Raw genomic sequence first — 20,643 nt, 5'->3', positions numbered from 1 at the left:
CTTGCATTTATTTCTGGTTTCCACCAAAAAACAACAACATCCATTGCAAATGATGGAATCCTTTAGTGCAGCTTTTGCTTAACAACTGTTGCGCTAAAGGTTACAAAATCAGTCAGGGTCACCTGGTGGCCTCTTTAATGACCACCACTACTTATAGCCATAATTCTGGTCTCAGTTGTTGGGTTGGGCTGAGAGACAGCAACTGGCCCAAGGCCACCTTCCTTGCAGACGTTTCATTACCCAACTAGGTAACATCATCAGTGCTGTGATGTAGGTTGGTCAGACAGAGGAGCACAGGCCTAAACTTCTTCAAGCGCCTCCAAAACTAAATGATAATCTTGAGCTGGAGTATATCCTCAGTGTCAGCCCAGCATCCTTTCCTCATTCTGCCAGAATTGCTGTCCTCCAGCGTGACCCGGGTATTGCGTCTTAAAACTGTCCTTCACCACCCAGGAGTAAACCTTGATCTACTTATGCTGGCGCCCTGGGATGTCTCTTAACTTTTGGAATCCCCCTCTGTTTCAGATGAAAAATTCCCTGGAGTTTTAGCTGCATCTGATAACAGAAGTCACGCGACTCCTCAAGGAGAGGGATTCTCCCCATCTCTCTCCATCAAGGAACGGTCTGCTCTATATCTTTCCCGGGTAGCAGCTGCTGCTGCTTATTCCACCAACCGTCGGAGCCAGCGGGTGAGTTTTCCATGCTTTGCATTTCTGCCATGTTTCTGCCTCTCTGGAACTATTTTAGCAATGTCCTTCTCCAGCAAATGTTCATTCGGATGGAAAAATATGTGTATATCTATTTACTTTTCAGTGCCATGATGAGCTTTTGCGGCAAAACTGCCCCTTGTGCCACTAACCACATATTTCATGCCTCTGAATGTGACGGGAAGCAGAAATGAGCAAGAGACTTTGTACAAATTTGCAAACTCCAAAGTGCAAAAATTAGAAATCCTGGGCTCAGATGGCATCAAAATATATAAAGAAAGATTTTAGAAGGTCTATTCAATTGCAGGTCAAAAGTGGTACATTTCACTGCCCGTAATTCCTTGCCAGGCTGGCTAAGAAACATGGGAGATGGCTCTCTAAAGCCTTGAGCTAGGAAAGATGAACTTTACTACAAATGGATGATGCTGTATATTAGTGTCCAAGGGAACTATCATTATAACCAGCAAATTTGTCAGAAATTCTGCTGCCCAGAGTCATTTGGTTGAGATCGGCAGCTATAGTAAGTAAGTACTTACTCCTTTCTCTTACCAAGAGAGAGGAAGGAAGGAGAAAGAAAGAACAAAGAGAAAATAGATAAATAGATAGGTAGATAAATAAATAAATAGATAGATAGGTAGGTAGGTAGATTGAGAAAGAAAGAAAGAGAAAGAAAGAAAGAAAGAAAGAAAGAAAGAGGGAGGGAGAAGGAATGAAGAAGTAAGAAAGAGAGAGAGAAAAGAAGAAGAAAAAAAGAAAGAAAGAAAGAAGGAAAGAAAGAAAGTAGAAAGAAAGAAGGAAAGAAAGAAAGAAAGAAAGAAAGAAAGAAAGAAAGAAAGAAAGAAGGAAATACAGATTTTAACTTAGAAGTCTAACCTCCATCAGTTCCTAGATATTCAGTTAGGATTCATTTAATTCTATGGCCTGAACTTAATTGTGACATTTCTAAGTGACTGAACCGTTCCTTCTTCCTTGATTTGACAGAAAACTACACCATTACAACCCCATTGTTATTTTCTTTGCCTTTTTAACCCGACTTTCCCCCAGATTAATGGGTGATAAAACTGAAAGATTTTATATACTTTGATGCTGTGTTTTCTCAGTAATGGAAGAAGAAGAAAAGGGAGGAAAATGCCACTGTAATGTCGATCCAACTAATGACCACTTAAGATTGACCCACTCTTAGGCTGGGGAGGAGACGAAGGACCCAGCAAAGCAGCGTTCGCCAATCTTAGCCATGTTAAGATATGTGGACTTCAATTCCCAGAATATCCCAGCCAGCAATGCTGCCGGGTGCGTTCTGGAAGTCCACACATCTTAACGTGGCTAAGATTAGCGAACAGTGCATTAGAGGGACACCACAGAAAAGTGAACCGAATATAGTGTGTTTGCATTTTATGGTTTGGCATAAGGGGAGAGTGAGTCTGCATCATAACGAACAAGCAAATATAGGCAGTCCTCAACTTATGGCCACAATTGAGCCCAAAACTTCCATTGCTAAACAAATAAGTTATGTTAAGTAAGTTGTGTCCCATTTTACAACCTTTCTTGCCACAGTTGCCAAGTGAATGACTGCAATTGTTAAATTAGTAACATGGGTTGTTAAGTGGATCTTACCTCTCCATTGACTTTGCTTGCCAGAAGGTTGCAAAAGGGGGATCACTTTTGCAGGACACTGCAAACGTCATAAATATGAATCAGTTGCCAAGTATCTGAAGAAAGAAAGAAAGAAAGAAAGAAAGAAAGAAAGAAAGAAAGAAAGAAAGAAAGAAAGAAAGAAAGAAAGAAAGAAAGGTTAAATTTATATCATACACTACCCGTGTATAAATCATGCACCATCTAAACTGCTTTTCTGTTTTTCTATGTTCTATTCAGAATTTCATACACCAGATTCCTTATAATACTCTTGATAACCAGTAATCAAGCAGGTAGGAAATTCTTAGACTATGGTTGCCTAACCCAATTTCTGCTATCAAATGGCTGCAGTTCTTGTGATAATTGCATTTTTGGAACTCCACTAATCCAAATTAGTTTGCAAATGCCGTTTCATTCCTTCTTCTTCTTCTAGCTTACTCTCACAGTAGTTTCTTGCTTATTAAAAAAACGTATGTTCATGCATATAACTGAGGAACTCACCATGTTAAAAATGTGCAGGAGATGGGAGTGGATTCATATGTTTTAATTCAGGGATCTCTTTGATTTTGTACATTATGCAAGTCCATCAGGTCCTGTGAGAGAAAGGAATGAAAAGCAAATAATCCAGCTATTTTCTTCCACTGTATCCTTCCTTCTTTCTGTAATTTTGCCTGCTATAGAAGCTGGCATCTCTTACCTCATTGGGTTACGAAGCTAAGGAGGATCGGGCCCATTAATAGCTGCATGAGAGATACAAGTAATCCACAACTTACGGGCCATCATTGAGCCCAATTTTTTCTGTTACTAAGTGAAATAGTTGTTAAGTGAATTTTGCCCAATTTTACAACTTTTCTCACCACAGTTGTTAAGTGAATCACTGCAGTTGTTAAGTGAATATGGCTTCCCCATTGACTCTGTTTGTCCAAAGTTTGCAAAAAGTGATTCCATGACCTGGGACACTGCAACCGTCATAAATATGAATCAGTTGCCTAGCAGGGGAATTTTGATCACATGATCATGGGGATGCTAGAACCCCATGTGTGGAAAATACTGTATTTTTCAGAGTATAAGACGCACCCTTTTCTTTCAAAAAAGAGGGTGAAAATCTGGGTGCGTCTTATACACTGAATACAGCATTTTTTGCCTCCTGAAACCCCGCACCCTTTGCAAAATGGCTGTGCATAGCCTTTAGGAGGCTTCCAGAGTGCTCCTGGGACTTGGGAGGGCAGAAATGAGCGATAAATGGGCCATTTTTTTCCTCATTTTTGCCCCTCCCATCCTCCAGGAGCACTCTACAAGCCTCCTAAAAGCTATTCATGCCCTTTTTAAAAACAAAAAAAACAAAAAAAAACAGGCCCGTTTTTTTGAAAAACAGGCTGATTTTGGGAATTTTGCAGAGTGCAAAAACTTTTTCTTTTAATTTGCCTCTTCAAAACCTTGGTGCATCTTATACTCCGGAAAATACGGTAGGTGTGGGAAACAGTCATAAGTCTCCTTTTTCAGTGCCGTTGTAACTGTGAACGCTCACTAAATGAACTGTGATAAGTCAAGGACGGCCTGCATACCAGAGAATCATAGAGCTGTAGGCTAAATTGGGAAACTGAAAAATAATCTTGTTTTCAACCTTGGAAGCTTTCAGATGTGCTGACTTCAACTCCCAGAATTCCCCAGCCAGTCATGGGAGCGGAAGTCCATACTTCTGAAACCTCTGACTGTGATCCAGTTGAAAATGTCCATCCATGTGACTCAGTTGCTGAGCCCAAAAAGAAGGGGATGGTTTGACCGTCAGAACTTCAAATTCAGGTCCCAAGTATCCCCACAGGAGGATCTGTCAGAACTTCAGTCAGTCACTAAGCGGCTAGTCATAAGTCGAGGACTATCTATCTGAAAACCATAAGGCACCCCACAGACCCCCGAGGCTCCAATATATAATTCTTTCAATATGAATTACTTCAACAACCATGGAACACAGAATAAAACATTTGGAAGGGACCTTGGAGATCTTCTAGTCCAGCCCCCCTGCTCAAGCAGGAGACTCTCTATGGCTAACATCGCATGCCAAAAGTGAGTGCGTGCATGGCCACACCCAGAATGCAATGTGCATGCGACACCCCCACAATCACCCCTCCCCCTGCGCATGCACGCGCCACATTTTGTGCCTAGCAGGCCTCCCTGCAGCCTCCTGCGACCAAAAAATGGGATGCAGGGGGGCACACCGCTCCCCCATGCTCCCCCATTCCCATACATTTACGTGTGACCCCCAAGCATGCATGGCAGTGACCCGAAAATCAGCTGGCCGGCATACATGCGCGGTGCAGCTGCGCATGTATGCCGGCCAGCTGCAACTTCTGAAGGCAATCCGTTCTATTGGTTGATTGCTCTCACTGTTAGGACATTTCCTCTTAGTTCTAGGTTATACAATAATGCAATAGCAGAGTTGGAAGGGACCTTGGAGGTCTTCTAGTCCAACCCCCTGCCTAGGCAGGAAACCTTATACCATTTCAGACAAATGGCTATCCAACATCTTCTCTCCTTGGTTAGCTTCCTTCCGGTGTTTCTCGTCTCGCCTTTTGATGCTTTGAAAAATAGTTTGACACCCCCCCCCATCTTTGTAGGAACCCCTCAAATGTTGGGACATTGAGATTGTTGTTGGAAATATTGGAACCTCCGAGATTCCAACTCTCCAGCTAAAACCATTGAAGAATAGGATGCCTAAATGATTCTTTCCAAACAAGATCTTCTTGATGCTGATTTGTTGGGTGACAATGAATCAACCAATCCATCAGTCAGTCAGTCAACCATTTTAACACAATGAATTGAAATTTAAGGGATGGTTTTGGAAGACTTCTAATCTTTGGAGCTGCTTCAGACACTTATTTGTTGGTTTTCCTGAACAATGAAAAAATGAAAATGACCAGAAACTTTTAAACATGCAAGAGTAGCAGGATAACAGAATTGAAGGGACCTTTAAGATCTTCTACTCCAACCCCCCTGCTGAAGCAGGAGGCCCTATATACCATTCTAGACCGACGGCATTTCAATATCTTCCTAAAAACCTCTAGTGATGGGGCACCCACAACTTCTGAAGCCTTCCACTTGTTAATTGTTCTCACTGTCAGGAAGTTTCCTTATTTCTAGGTTGAATCTCTCCTTGACTGGTTTCCATCTTGCCTTGCCTTTGGGGAATAGATTGATCAATTCTTCTTTGGGGCAGCCTCTCAAATATTGAAAGATTGTTATCATGCCATCCTTAATTCTTCTTTTCAGATGGGCTCACCAGAGGCAGCCAATAAACGTCAGACAGGGCATCTTTAGACACAGGTACAGGTAGAACTTCTCCTCCAAATTCCCCCAAAAGAATAGGCACCATTCGTTCCAAGCTTTTGAGATTTGAGATTGAGATTTATTAGATTTATATGCCGCCCTTCTCCCAAGGACTCAGGGCGGCGTACAACAATTAAAAGAAACACATAATACAAAAGTTTTAAAAAATTAAATAGAGTATCCCAAACCTAATTAAAATTGACAATACACTTTTTTAAAAAAAAAATCGGATTAAAATTAACTGTGGTCAATAAGTTATTTTGTTTTGTTCAAGCCAGGCTTGAACAGCCAACTTTTTAGGGCGCGTCAGAAGAACCGGAGGTCGGGGATTATACGAAGCTCCGGGGGCAGCTCACTCCAGAGGGAAGGCGTTCCCACAGAGAAGGCTCTCCCCCTGGGGGTCGCTAGCCGACACTGCCTGGCCGATGGTACCCTGAGGAGGCCAACTTTTGGGCGTAATGCTTCGGTGTGAGCCAGATCTATAGGTTGCAAATGGCTTCCTTGTTGTAGCTACTCACTGGAACATTATGACCATTCACAAGGAACCGATGGCCATTGTCCGAATATAGGAAGTTATGTGCTAAGAGGCTGCCAGGCCTGCTCCTTGCCATCTCTCTTCCTGCTATCCATTTCTGATGCCAACCAGATTAGATGACCTTTGTTACCTTCTGGAATGTCTGAATAAAGCATTAAACACCAGAGTACCACTTTGATCTTCTGTGTCAAGTTAGGCATCTCTTCACCCCACTCATCAACACACTCTTCGCTTAGCAGCCAGTTGCTTAATGACTTATTCAAAATTAAAATGTATTTTGAAAAAGCTTCTTGCTACCCGTCCTCAAAGGTACGGATGACCTACGCAACCCTGTAGTCATGTGATTGCATTTTGGGTGCTGGGCAACCAGATCTCTGTTACGACCAGTTGCAGTGTTCCTGCAGCCACGCAACCACAATTTACAATTGTGTTTTCCAGCAGAAAATGCCCCACCTCCCAAAAAAAGTGCATTGGATAGGCGAGATTCACTTAACAACCATGTGATTTGCTTAAAGACCATGGTGGCTTGCTTTACGACAGTCATAAAACCAGTAGAAACATCAACTCCAGACAAGGGGTGCCTCGACTTACAACTGCAATGACTTACAACTGAAATCCCAGGCTCTACTGTGATTGCAAATCGAGGACTACCTGTAGTATTGATGGTGGAATTCTCAGTGGTGTGGGATGTGGGGTGAGTGTGTTGTGTGTGTGTGTGTGTATGTGTGTCAGAAATCTGGAATGAAGACACCTCTTTTCAATATTAACCCAAACTGTTGCATGAGTTTGGACACTAACAGGATGGTTGATGGTGGCATAATACTGATGCTGAAAACCCTGTTTCCTTAGAGATGGCAGACACTCAGAGTGAAAGGACTTCCAGTGCAGATATGAAGAAAGCAGTGGAAGATCTACCACCACCACCTCCTCCTCCTCCTCTTCATCTCCAGGACTCCCCTGCTGCCCCTGTGACACAGGATTCCAGCTGTCTTCCTTTACCTCCGCCTAAGGAATCCTTCTCCAAGTTCTACCAGCAACGCCAAGTGAACGAGCTCAAAAGACTTTACCGCCACATGCACCCTGAGCTGAGAAAAAATCTGGAAGAGGCTGTGACAGAAGACCTGGCAGAAATGTTGAGTCCAGATGACCCTAACGAGGCAGTCATGGCGACTCAGGATGCTGTGGTCCCAGGCGAAGTTCAATCCATGCGTTGGATCTTCGAGAACTGGTCCCTGGACTCCATCGGGGAACGTCAAGCTGCTAAAAAGCTGTCTGAGGAAGAAGCCATCCCAAGTGGAGATGTAAAGAACAGGTCCATGAGGTTTGAAGGCCAGCCTTCCGGAGACGGAGACGAGCTGCTCACTTCGGCCAAAGGATCGGAGCTACCAGAAAAGAAAGGAGACGTAAATGCAGCTCGGTGGTTATTTGAAACTCAACCTTTAGACTCTTTAAACAAAATGTATCTGGACGAGACAAGTGTTCAAGAAGTAGTCTTGAAAGAACCTGTTGAGCGAGGGGATGTGAAAGGAGCAGCCCAACTCTTTGAAACTCATTCCTTAGAGGCCTTGGGTCACTGCAACTCTGTGGAAGAGGAGAGCATCTTACAGCTCAAGTCAGAGATTCAGGAACTCAAAGGAGGCGTCAAGAAAACTGTCAAGCTTTTCCAGACTGAACCGGTCTGTGCTCTCCAGGATAAAACAGGAAGCGTTCATGAGATCAAATCCATCTGCAGAGAAGAAATACAAACCAACTCTGTGAAGACGGCTCGGTGGCTGTTTGAAACCCAGCCGTTGGACACCATCAACAAGGATACTTCCAAAGTGCAGGTTATTCGTGGGATATCTCTGGAGGAAGCTGCCAAGGGAAATGTCAGCGGAACAAAATGGGTGTTTGAAACTCAACCTCTAGATGCCATAAAGGAGTTCACAGTGTCCGAAGAAGATTTCAAAGCTTCTCCAGATCTTATCGAAGGAGCCGATGTCGGCAAACAGTGCCTACTTTTTGAGAGTCAACCTCTTGATAGTCTGAAAGGTGAATCCTCCAGCAGCCCTCCAGCTAAGGAAGAAGTTATCAAAGGGGATGTGAAATCAACTCTCTGGCTATTTGAAACCCAACCTATGGAAACCCTGAGGGATCATTTTGAAGTTGGGCGTTTAAGAAGAGTAGAGCTTTCAAAAGATGAGAAAGGAGCTGTGAAGCAAACAAAACATCTTTTTGAGACCTGCCCTTTTGGAAGCATCTCAAAAACTCCCGCTGAAGATTCCTCCACTGCACCTGTCCAAGAGGTAGAGAAAGGAGATGTGAAAGCATTCAAGAGCCTCTTTGAGACACTCCCTCTAGATAGCATCAGGCAAGTCAGCACTGAGGAGATCACCAAGGGAGAAGAAGACATCCCTTCTGGGCAGGTGAAAAGTAACCAGCTCCTGTTGGAAACAACACCTTTGTACGCCATTAAGGACTCCTTTGGCCACTTCCACCAAGTCACATCTGTGAGTAGAGACGAGGAAGTGACCAGTGGAGGTGTGAAGAACTACAAATGGATGTTTGAAACCAAACCTTTAGATGAGTTTGATGGGAGCATCCAAAAAGTGGATGTGATCAAGGGCATCACGAAGCAGGAGATAATGGCTGGAGATGTTCAGACAGCCAAGTGGCTCTTTGAAACCCAGCCCATCGATGTCATCCACAGCCAAGTCAACCAAGCAGAGCAGAACGTTTTTGAGAAGAGGGAAGTTTCTCAAGGGGGAGATGTAAAGACTTGTCGGTGGTTGTTTGAGACACAACCCATCGATGCCCTGTGTGAAAAAGATGAGATGAAGGAGAACCAAGGAGAGCTCGTGCCTCAAGCTGATGTCAAATCATATACGTGGATGTTTGAAACTCAACCTTTGGATACCCTGAAAGGTCAAGAGGAACAGCACTTACAAGTCAGAAAGACCTTCCACCAGGAAGAATTGCAAGGGGTAGACGTGAAAACTGTCCGGCATCTCTTTGAAATGGAACCTCTGTCCAGTAATATCCCTGGAAATAGCCAGAAAATCATCAGGTGCTCCAGCCGGGTGGAGATACAGTCTGGAGAGGTGTCCAGAGTAAAAGAATTCTTTGAAGCCAAGCCTTTGGATACAGCAGCTAAATCAAGGATAGTCGTGAAAGAAAGCCCAGTAGATGGGAACATTGAACCTGGGGCTGTGCCCAAGTTCACTTGGCTCTTTGAAAACTGCCCCATGGATACTTTGAAGAGCAGTGCCGAGAGTCTCCCAGAGATAACTCTGGAAAAGACCATTCAAGGTGGAGACGTTGGGGGCAAAAGATTCATTTTTGAAACCTTCTCTCTTGATCAGATCCATGAAAAAGAGAACGAGACGCAAATCCAAAAAGCCCACGAAGAAACCTCAAGGAAACCCAACGTCAACTCTTGCATTATGCTGTTTGAGACCCAGCCTCTCTATGCTATCCAGGACAAAGACGGGGGATACCATGAAGTGACCTCGGTGAAGAAGGAGGAAGTCATAAAAGGTGACGTGAAAGGTGCCCGGTGGCAATTTGAGACGAAACCCTTGGATGAAATCAAGAAAGACGACGAGGTATTTCTAATCCGAGCTGTAACGCAAGAGGATTTCAAGAAGGGAGACGTCCAATCCGCTAGGTGGAGATTCGAAACAGAGCCTCTCGATTCCATGGCAGAAGAAACGAGGCCTACCTTGAAGAGTGTTGAGGAGGTACCGAAGGGAGATGTCCAATCGAGCAAGCAACTTTTTGAGTCAGAACAACTCAGCCAAAAGAAGTACGTGAGGATGGTTAGTGTCAGTGACGTCCAGCAAGGAGATGTCAGGACATCCACCTGGCTTTTTGAAAATCAACCCATGGATTCCTTGAAAGGAGATTCTGAAGGTGCCTGTAGCTTGACCACAGTCCAGAGAGAAGATATCCATAAAGGAGCTGTCAAACGCTGCACATGGCTCTTTGAGACTCAACCAATGGACAGTCTCAAAGACACAGAGACTTCAACAAGCACAGAGTCCCTGGAAGGAATTCCTCAGGCCTGTGTAAAAAGCACCACGTGGCTGTTTGAAAGAACCCCTCTGGATGAATTCAGCTCTCTTCAATGCGGCAGAGAAGTGGAGGCCAAAGAGAGAACACCATCAGATACTTTGGAACTGTTATTCTCCCATCAGCTGATCCAAAAGAACGGCATCCTTATTGAAGCCAACAACACCAAGGGCATCAAGATGGCAGCATACCACTTTAGCAACCAGGAAGCCCCCAAAGTTCAAGATGAAATGGTTGTAGAAGACAGTTTGCAAGTGGTCTTGTCGAAACTCCTCCAGAATAGTTACGTGGAGGCCTGTGGGTTGCTAGTGCGAGAAGAGGAGAATGGCGGTATCAAAATTAATCCCGTACAGCTGTTGGACTTTGACAAATCTGAGAAGAGCCAAGAGGAAATGAGGAACAACGTGGCAAGGACTCTTCAAGAACTTCTTAACCAAGAGGTCTCAGCTAAGAAAGGAATAGTTATGCAGGAGGCAGACACAGGATCAACAAAGGTGATTATTTACTCCCTCCGTCAATGGGTGGCTGAACAGCATACATTTGTGAAAGGTGATGTAAAGTCAGTGATCGGGAATCTCCTGACTTCACGAGAGCAGAGAACCACAGCGACCATCAAACCAGAGGACAACGAGAAAGGGAATGTCCAGTTGTATACTCGCTGCATTGAGAAGGGGGATCTTGACTACTTAAAGAACCTCCAGAGGGAGTCGGAGATAGAATCGCTAGTTTCTACACAAGCGAAAGAAGAACCGCCAAAAATTGGGCAAGCGGTCGCGGCACCAACCATGGTGCAGGACAAGGAAGGAGTGATGACAGCAGAAGGGAAGCATGACTGCTCTCAGCAAGGATTCTTGTGGAAGGCCAAAGAAGGTGTGTCAGAAAGAGAAGTCCCCCACGCAAGTCATCCAAGTTGTACTCCCTTTCATTTGGCACACTGTGGGACCCCATCGTCATCCAAAGAAAGCATAGTTCTTCCACCTGTCACGTTGCCCTGCCGGTTGGCGGAAGGAGCCCGAAATAGTAGCCAAAGAACACCAGGACCACAAATAATTCTGGAAGATGGAAAGGAAAGAACATCCATGCAAGTGGCAGATCAGAAGATGGTTGAAGTTCACCACAGCTTCAAGGCAGGAGGAGAAATCAACTCTACAACAGTTCAACCCCCAACAACACAGGTCCCTGGGAATGATTTTCAAGCTGCAATGCATAGCCTAAGGAGAGCCACAGCAGAAGCCCAAACTCTGCAGCAGCAAGTGCAGAATAAGCTGCAAAAGATGACTGACAACGTGCAACTGTGCAGCACCCAACCCTGCATTGCAGTGGTGCAAAACACAGTGCCCAAAGAAGGCTGTGCGGTCAGCAAGCTACATCCAAGTAGCAAAATGTCCTCTTCTAGACCGCAGGAGGCGTTCGGACCTGGTGTCAATCTGTCTCAGAGGAGCCCGGCATCCTTGCCCCTAAAGGTCAGTGACCCCGAGGAAAGACAGGGAGGGACACAGCCTTTTGTGGCCCACCAAGCTGGCCAAGTATTACCTAGGACAGACCTTAGTATTAAGGACGGCCTATACACAGCCAAGCCCGTGAAGTCTTATGTAAATCCATTCCTAGAATTGGACTACCAAGAGCACTCCGTTCCTGAAGAACGCGAGCAAGATGTTATAATCAGAGGGGATGTAAAGACAGCTATCAGAGCTCTGCAGAACGCTGCAACCGAGCAGAGGCAAGTCGAGAAAGAGAATGTGGTCCGCGGCAACTTAAAAGCCGCTCTTAAGTCTCTGGAGAAGTCTAACGTTAATGTATCCCAAGGGGACTTTAAAGCAGCCATGATATACAGAAACGCAGGGCAGTCACATTCCATGGGTAAACAGAAACAGGAGGTTGAATGTCTTAGTGAACAGACAGTTACTGTAGCTGTGCCACCTGCAGACTCACTAGATGTTAATGACCTTCCTCCTCCTCCTCCTCCTCCAGCTTCATTGATGAGACCTGATGTCCACGCGGCTTCATCTCAACCAGGACAGGTTGAAGTTCGGTGCTGTTCCCCATCCACGCAGCCATGTGACCTCAAAACTCCCTTGTCATCCCCAACCAAAGCGGGTCATCAGAGATCTTCAGAAAAGCCCCAGCTGCCACTCAAGCCTGATGTGATCACCCCACCAAGGAAAAAGCCTGTTATCCCCCCAAAACCAGACTTCCTTTTGAAGGAGGGACTCCCCCATCCTGCTGGCATCAACAGAGGGCAACCGGGGAAAGCACCTCTGCTTCCTTCTCCTTCCAAGTCTCCCACCTTGATTGAACAACAGAACAAGCCAAAGACTTCACCTACAATGAACCAAGCATGTGGAGTGGAGATTTGGGGACACTTGGAATGTAGAGAGGATTCTGCTGTGTGTCCTTCACCCAAAGTGACCAACGTTGAGGGCATCAGTGTTGAGAAGAAGTCAGTAAAAGGTATCATCAAATTGCCTCTGCAGGATGAAGAAGAGAAATCTAAGGCAAGGAAAGAGGAGAGGGCCAGAGTCAATGTGATTGGCCACAGCTCTTTGTTAGAGACAGTGAGAACTGGACTGGAGAGCCCTGGAGGAGGAAATTGTCATCTAAGCAAAGACCTTCAAGGGTTCCAGGAGACACCCCAAGAAGAAAAGAGATGTCCTTTACCCGAGAAGCAAGATTCTCTCACACCTTTTGAATGCCAAATGAATCTTAATCCTAATCTAGAAGTTCAGAGGAAGCCCTATTTGTCTGCAAAATGCCACGCCAATGTTCTGAGGAAAGGAACAGTTATGACCCATGCCACACCATCACAGCCAGAAAAAACAAGCATGGAATCACAGGCAGACAGCTCAGCCTCTGCTCTTTCCCCAGACTCAGAAGCCAAACAGCTTCTTACAGGAGATCTGATTGCACACAGTGGTGGCTCAAGAGATCCAGAAACCAAGAACGACTGGGATGCAGAGAAGAGAAACCTTGGGGTGGTCATGAGGGGAAAGCCTGGCAAAGAAACCGAAGAAGAACGTCGCAAGAGATTATCTGTCCATAAAGAGGAGATCATGAAAGGGAACGTCAAGGAAGCCATGGAGATATTTGAAAACCTACGGAAACAGGAGGCTCTAGAAGAAATATTGACCCAAGTGAAGGAGTTTGAAGAGGAGACATCAAAGGTGGACGTCAAGGCCTTGAGAAATCTCTTTGAGAACGTGGCCGTTTGGGTGGCCGATGAAAAGCCTCAGCAGACAAAACAGCCCAAAATAGAGAAACCTGAACAGCTGAAGGAACTTAAAGAAGACTCGGAGAGTGTCTCGTCGGTGGAGTTAGCTTTTGAAGATCTGGAACGAGCCAGTGCTGAGATTGTTCACCTGAAGGAGCAGACCCTAAGTAGACTTCTGGATATTGAAGACGCCATTAAGAAAGCTCTATATTCCATTTCTAGTCTCAAGTCTGAATCAGACATAGCTGGGCTCTCAGGCCTCCTGAAGGAATCGCTTGGAAGTTCTCAAAGCCTTGCAGCGGGGAACAATATACGCAAAATCAGTATTATATCCAGCAAAGCCAAGCAAGAAAAGAGGACATCGAGCCCATCATGGGAAGGAGACAAGGTGGCTGATCAGCACGAGGCACCCAAACTGTCCCTAGAAGTTCCACGTGTGATTCAGCCTCGGTCAAATTCTCCTTCTTCTCCCTCCTACATCTCCATTCAATCTGCTGCACGGAAAAACACAGAGTCGTCCCAGATTGTGCCTTTGGTTTCAACCCACCCTATGGAAGCGGCCGCCAAAAGAGACGCATTCTCTCCAAATCTTTTCGGCTCCTTGCTGAGTAAACCGATGAGATCCGATGGCTACGAAAGGACCCTCGGTGAAGGGGATCCGGAGGTCATCCAAATTAAAAAAGGAGGAAGCTTGATTAAACAGCAACAGCTTAGCAGTGCCAGACACTTGGCTCAACACCTCAACAGTAATGGTACCAAGGAGAAGGACACAGCCCAAGAGGGAGCTTCTGATTGCAACTCCAAGACTTCTTTAAGTGCTTTAAGCCCCTCCAACCCCAGGAGACAGAAGAGTATCCTAGAGTTGCAAACGAGCCATGATGGATCCAAACTATATGGGGCTACCCGGACAGTGACGGAGCAGTACGAGGAGGTGGATGAATTTGGAAACAAAATAATCACATCGTCCACAACCGTCACCAAACAATCCGAGACTCAGACTTCCTCCACTTGCGGCGTTGTGTCTTGCCCAACCAGATATGAAGTCACAGCTTCTCCAATACTTCGCCGGTATCTCAACAGCCCAGCTAATTTCCCTTCAGATGATGGTCACCAAGAAACAGGAGTGGTCTTTGTCACCTTTAGCAATTCTAAGCCAGGGAAGAAATAAGCAAATGTCCTTGAGCAGAGATGTTGAGGTCAACTAGATCATCGATGTTGACCGTCCGGCGTTCAACCCCTTTGATCGGATTTTAAAAGGACTGGAACCCATAAGAAATGTTGTTGTCCTTGTGTCCATTATTGCTTTTTAAAGAAAGAACAAAAAAACCCTCCAAACCCTCTTTGCCCTCCAGATAATGTTGGGTCTGAGAGACGAGATGCTGTTCCTTCAAAGCTGGTCCTTGAAGATTAAAAGGTCTTCCAATTCAAGTAGAAATCCAAGTTTCCAGTTCCAGAGAGAGAAAAGAAAAAGCCAGAACTATGAAATAAAATATAAAAACAAGATGGGTTCTTTCAACACCAATCATCACCAGCTGAAGATGGTTTGCCTTAGGGTATTCATCTGATCAGTGGCAAATTAGGGCAATATTGTGAATATAGATTTTTTTTTTTTTAATAAGTGGGTGTCTTTAACTCAGCCTCAATTCCTGACAATTTCCTGGATTAGTCACTAAATTTTTCCAGGAAACATTTTTGGAAGTGGCTTGCCATTGCCTCTTTCCCAGAACTGAGAGAGAGAGATTGGCCCCAAATCAACCAGATGACTTCATGCCTGAGAAGGGACTAGAACTCACGGTTTCCTGATTTCTAGCCTTTTGCCTCAACTATTACACCAAACTGGCTGTCATTTTGAGACATATGCTAATTTCCTTGGCCCTTTTTGCTATTGGCCTAACATTTTGCTTATTTCTCTGTTTCCCTTTTTTGTGTGTCCAGGGAGATTTCTCTTCCCAAATTCTTTCTCTGATAGAGATACATCACAAAATGAGTGTGGGGGATATTCCCCAAATGAAAGTAGAGAGTTTATCCCTTTTTAGTTTTATTATACTTCCTTTGGGCAGATTTGTTAGCACTATTTAGCAAGAGTTACATTATTAGGGGAAATTACAGAATTTTAAGGATTTTCCTCACTGCAGTCCCCCCTGATGAAAAACAGGGAACCTATTTTCTAGTTAAATGCGGGAGGCAGTTAAACATGTTGATAATGATTTTATTATCCTCTTTTTTATTTAGGATTGTAATTAATTGATTGTTAGTATGTATTTTATTCTAGAGGCATTGCTTCCTTTATCTCTTGCAACCATGTTTAAATCAATTATATAAATTTTATTATGCCTTTTTTGTATATTCTCAACCGAACATTTTATCCTGGGGGGGGGTATTTTTTAAACCCCCATATGAAGATAAACAATGACTTCTGAAAATTAGTTTGTAGTTGTTTTTCTTGTGTTGATTATTTGCTGTATTTTGGCTGAAAAGGGTTCAAATTCCTCTGAAATGAGTTGGCTCAGACTAGTAAAAACACTTTTTGAATAAAAGATGGCTGGGTATATCCATTCAAAGCCAATAGTTAATAGCAAAAACAACAATTATGATACTAATCCCTTTACCCATCCTTCACCTTTTATGTAAATTTTAGTACACAGAAAAAAATGTTTTTCCTATCATTTGGTAATAAAAAGTATCAATGGTCACCTACTTGTAGAATGCTGTTTCATAACTTTGGCAACTTTAATATGGGTGGATCTCAACTCCAACAACTCTCTCGTCAGTATAAATGGCTGGAGGATTCTGGGAGTTGAAGTCCACCTATCTTAAAGTGACCAAGATGGAGAAACATTGCTGCTATTATGAAGTTACAATGGCATTGAAAGAAATGGCTTATCACCAGTCCAATGATTGAAATCATATAAAGAGCATTGCGGGGTGTTTTTATAATACAGGTGGACCCCTCATTCAGCGACTATTCAATTTTACGACGCTGCTGAGGAAAGGACTTATGACAGAATCTCTAAAGGTTGAGGAGACTTTCTGATAAGTGGCTTTGGGTAATGAAGTCAAAACTTTGGGGAGTAAAATAAAGTAAAAATAAAATGAAGCAGATGGTTTTCCTACAGCAAATCTTTCAGGAAATTGAGGGGACAACATTATATTCAGGAGTGATTTTGCAATGTACATGGGAATCCATAGACCAAATTAACTGGAACCACAAGTCAAGATAGAACCAATTTCATCTTCATTTTCTATATCCTGAGCTGTTCTCCATGGATCTCAGGATCAAGCCGAAGGACTGATATGCTGTATTTCTGGCTATAATTCAAGGAGCTGGCCATCGTCTTTAAAGTCTCCCTAACTTGGAGTGGGTCAGGTTATTTGAAGGACTGCCACTCCTTTATTATATCCACCTAACTCACCAGGTCGAGAGTTTGGGGTTCGAATCCCTAGCAAGGTGTAGGAGTGAGCTCCCATTACTTGTCCCAGCTTCTGCCAACCTAGCAGTTCAAAAGCACATAAAAATGCAAATAGAAAAATAGGAACCACCTTTGATGGGAAGGTAGCAGCGTTCGTGCGCCTTCAGTGTTTAGTCATGCTGGCCACATGACCACAGAAACATCTTCGGACAGTGCTGGCTCTTCGGCTTTGAAACGGAGATGAGCATCGCCCTCTAGAGTTGGGAACAATTAGCACATATGTGCCAGGGGAACCTTTACCTTTACTAACCCACCAGGATAGGAAGACAGGGCATGTTAAGGGGTCCTATTGATAGGGAGGTACATCTGGTGGGATCACGAAAAAGGACCTTCTCAGTGGTGGCTTCTTCTTTATGGAATGTCATTCACGCTGAGGTATGGTTGGTTCCCGTACTGTTGCGCCCCCTGAGGGGATGGGAGTGGAATTCATAGTTTTTAAAATTATATAGTGGGTTTTTTTAAGTGCTGTAAGCTGCCCGGAGTCATTTAAGCGTGAGGTGGGTGGCTCTACAAATTTGCTTACTAAATAATAAATAAATACTATACATTTGACTATCTGCTCCCTTGCTTTTCACCAGAGGTATTTTAATAGTATTGGCACATTATGCTAAGCAGTGTTTTGCTTAAACAAGCCACATTTGTTAAGTGAGCTTTGCCCCATTTTACAACCTTGTTTTTACCACCTTCCTTTCATTTAACCGTTGTTAAGTGAATCACTGTGGTTGTAACTTAGTAAGCCGGCTGTTAAGTGAATCTGGCTCCCTCACTGACTTTGCTTGTCGGAAGGTCGCAAAAGGGGATCACATGACCCTGGGACACTGCAACCGTCATTAATAGGAGTCAGCGGCCAAGCATCTGATTTTTGATCACATTACTCCAATGGTAGTAAGTATGAAAAATGGCCATGAGTCACTCTTTTCAGTGCCGTCTCAACTACAAATGGCCACTCAATGGACTGTTGTAAATCGAGGACTACCTGTATAAGAGTTGCTTTTTCCCCCCACTCCCCAAAAAAATCCATGACCATGAACAGAGGGAAGATGTGAGGAGGAAACGGGCACTAATGGGAACCAAACATCTCCGGGCCCGTCAAAAGAGAGGGATGGTCACCGGGCCCACTGCTGCTTCCTGTTGAAATAGTGGTGTTGGAGCCTTTGATTTGTATGGCATCACACCAGGGGTGGGTTCTGGCCGGTTTTACTGCCGGTTCGGTCGTCTGCGTGCTGTGCGTGCATGCGCAGTTCAATTAAAATAGTTCTGTCCATGCGCAGAACTCAAAAATAAGATGGCAGCGGTGGTGGCAACTGGGGAACTGGTTCGGGGGCAAGGCAGGCCATACCACCAGTAGTGGTATGGTGGCCTGGGTCGCTGGAACTGGCAGCATCCCAGGCCACCATACAACTACCGGTTTGGCCGAACTGGGCCAAACCAGTAGGAACCTACCTTTGGATTGCACATGGTTCAACAGGGCCAGGTCTAACGGAAGAATTCCCCAGCCTTCTTCTGCCTGGAACTCCAGAATTGTGGAGAATCCAAAGAAAGAACCAAGATAAATCTACTTCTGACAATGTTTACTTATTTATTAGATGTTTATCCTGCCTTTGTCACTTATAAGTAGCTTGAGGCAATAAAATGCATAATACTTCTTCCTCTTCCTCCTATTTTTCCCACAAACAATAATTCTGTGGGGTTGGTTGGACTGAGAAAAGACAACTGGCCCAAAGTCACCTAATTGGCTTTCATACTGAAGGTGGGACTATAACTCCCAGTCTCCTGGTGTTTGGCCCAAAGTCTCCCAGCCAGCTTTCATGCCTAAGGCGGGACTAGAACTTACCGTCTCCTGGTGATTGTCCCAAAATCATTCAGCTGGCTTTCATGCCTAAAGCAGGACTAGAACTCCCAGTCTCCTAATGATTGGCTCCAAGTCCTTAATGCTGAAGGTGGGACTAAAACTCCCAGTCTCCTGGTGATCGGCCCAACGTCCTTGGGTAGCTTAGACCAGTCCGGTTCCTGCTCTGAAGCACCATGATGTGTGCATCTACTTCCCTAGCTAACACGATTGACAACACCATCGTCCACATTTGCAACCTCTTGAATTGCCCAAGTTTGACGGAAAGTCATGGGAATCTGGCGGCCTGCCTTTGTGGGAGGTCCCGGTTTCATGGTGCTGATGGAGCCCTGCGATCAAAGCTGCAGCTGTGTTTTGGGCATTGTGCTGCAGGTGAAAAACAGCAGGAACTTCAATTGCGCTGTTCCAGCCATTATCCTCACTTTTATGTCCATACCTGGGAACACCTCTTGATGTCAGGCCTACAAAGCGATGATGATGATGATGATGATGATGATGATGATGATGATGATGATGACGACAACGACATTATCCATTCAGTTGTGTCCAACTCCTGGGCGATTCAGCAGTCTCTCCACGCCTTCCGATCTCGCAGTGCTTCTTTGAGTTGTTCTATGACAGTGATGGCGAACCTTTTGGCGCATGTGCGATGTGTGTCAGCACACACAATGCAAATCCTGTCCCACATGTGCATGCGCGCATATACCCCTCACGCATGGTGCACTGCTCACCTCCAAGCTGAGCTTGGGATTTCCTCTGGGGGGCTGGAGGAAGGCTGTTTTCGCTCTCCCCAGGCTCTAGGAAAGCTTCTGGAGTCTGGGGAGGGCGAAAACGGTCTCCACCCCACCCTCCAGAAGGCCAAAAATCAGCTGGCATGTGCCAGAGCTGACGGTTTGCGTGCTGTGCCATAGGTTCACCATCACGATTCTGGCTGGGTGTCAGCTTTGAGGGCCTCCAGCCACCCTGTTCTTTGATGGCCTGGTATCCTTTTTCAGGTAGTCCTCGACTTATGACCATCATTGAGACCAAAACTTTGGTTGCTAAGTGAGACAGTTGGGTGATTTTTTGCCCCATTTTGCAACTTCATTGCAGTTAAATGAGTGACATGGTCGTTAAGTGAACCTGGCTTTCCCCATTGGCTTCGCTTGCCAGAAGTTTGCAAAAGGAGGTCACGTGATCTCCGGACACTGCAACCGTCACCCGTGTGCCTGAATTTCGATCGCGTGATCCTGGGGGATGTTGCAATGGTTATTATAAGTGTGAGAAACGAGCATAAGTCACTTTCTTCAGCGCTGTTGCAATTTTGAATAGTTGCTAAACAAATTGATGTTAAGTCAAGGACTAATCGTGCCATTAATTCTTCTAAGCATAACTGCTTTCTCCAGTGGATTCCCCCTGCATGACGTGGCCAAAATAAGTGAAACGCAATTTTCCCTACAAGGTAAAGAAGACTAAATGCCATACAGGTAGTCCTTGATTTACAACAAGCGCTGTTTTTTGTAGTTATGACAGACCCTGGAAAGGGGGCTAACAATTTGGATGCAAAGTGCTAACGTTCTCATTCCCCTCCCCCTGCCCATGATTGCATGATGCAACCAGCCCCCCATTTATACAGGAAGTCCTCAACTTACCATCCCAATTAACTCAAAATTTTCTGTTGTTGAGTGAAATATTTAATTTGTCCACCTTTTATGACCTTCCTTGCCAGAGTTGTTAAGTGAATCACTGCAGTTGTTAAGTCAAGAGCATGGGTGTTAAGTGAATCTGCCTTCCCCATTGACATTATATCACTAATTAATTTTTTTTCCTGGAAACCAGCATTTACTTCCAGTTTCGGGGGGGAGAGAGAGGAAATCACCCCATAGCCA

At 44.7% G+C, this 20,643-nt stretch overlaps 1 protein-coding gene across 1 annotated transcript; it reads left to right on the top strand.

Annotated features, from left to right (window-relative positions):
- The first annotated feature begins 7,049 nt into the window (after positions 1–7,049).
- XIRP1 (xin actin binding repeat containing 1) lies at positions 7,050–15,828 on the top strand. The gene has a single exon (XM_032234585.1). The coding sequence runs from the start codon at positions 7,050–7,052 to the stop codon at positions 14,622–14,624; it is 7,575 nt and encodes a 2,524-aa protein (XP_032090476.1). The 3' UTR covers positions 14,625–15,828.
- Positions 15,829–20,643: the final 4,815 nt, after the last annotated feature.

This window comes from Thamnophis elegans, chromosome Z (genome assembly GCF_009769535.1).
Source record: "Thamnophis elegans isolate rThaEle1 chromosome Z, rThaEle1.pri, whole genome shotgun sequence".
NCBI lineage: Eukaryota > Metazoa > Chordata > Lepidosauria > Squamata > Colubridae > Thamnophis > Thamnophis elegans.
The sequence above is the reverse complement of the archived record's forward strand: the minus strand, read 5'-3'. Positions and strand labels throughout refer to the sequence as shown.

Coding starts and splice junctions, on each gene's coding strand:
- XIRP1 (XM_032234585.1), top strand. CDS start 7,050: ATGGCAGACACTCAGAGTGAAAGGACTTCCAGTGCAGATATGAAGAAA.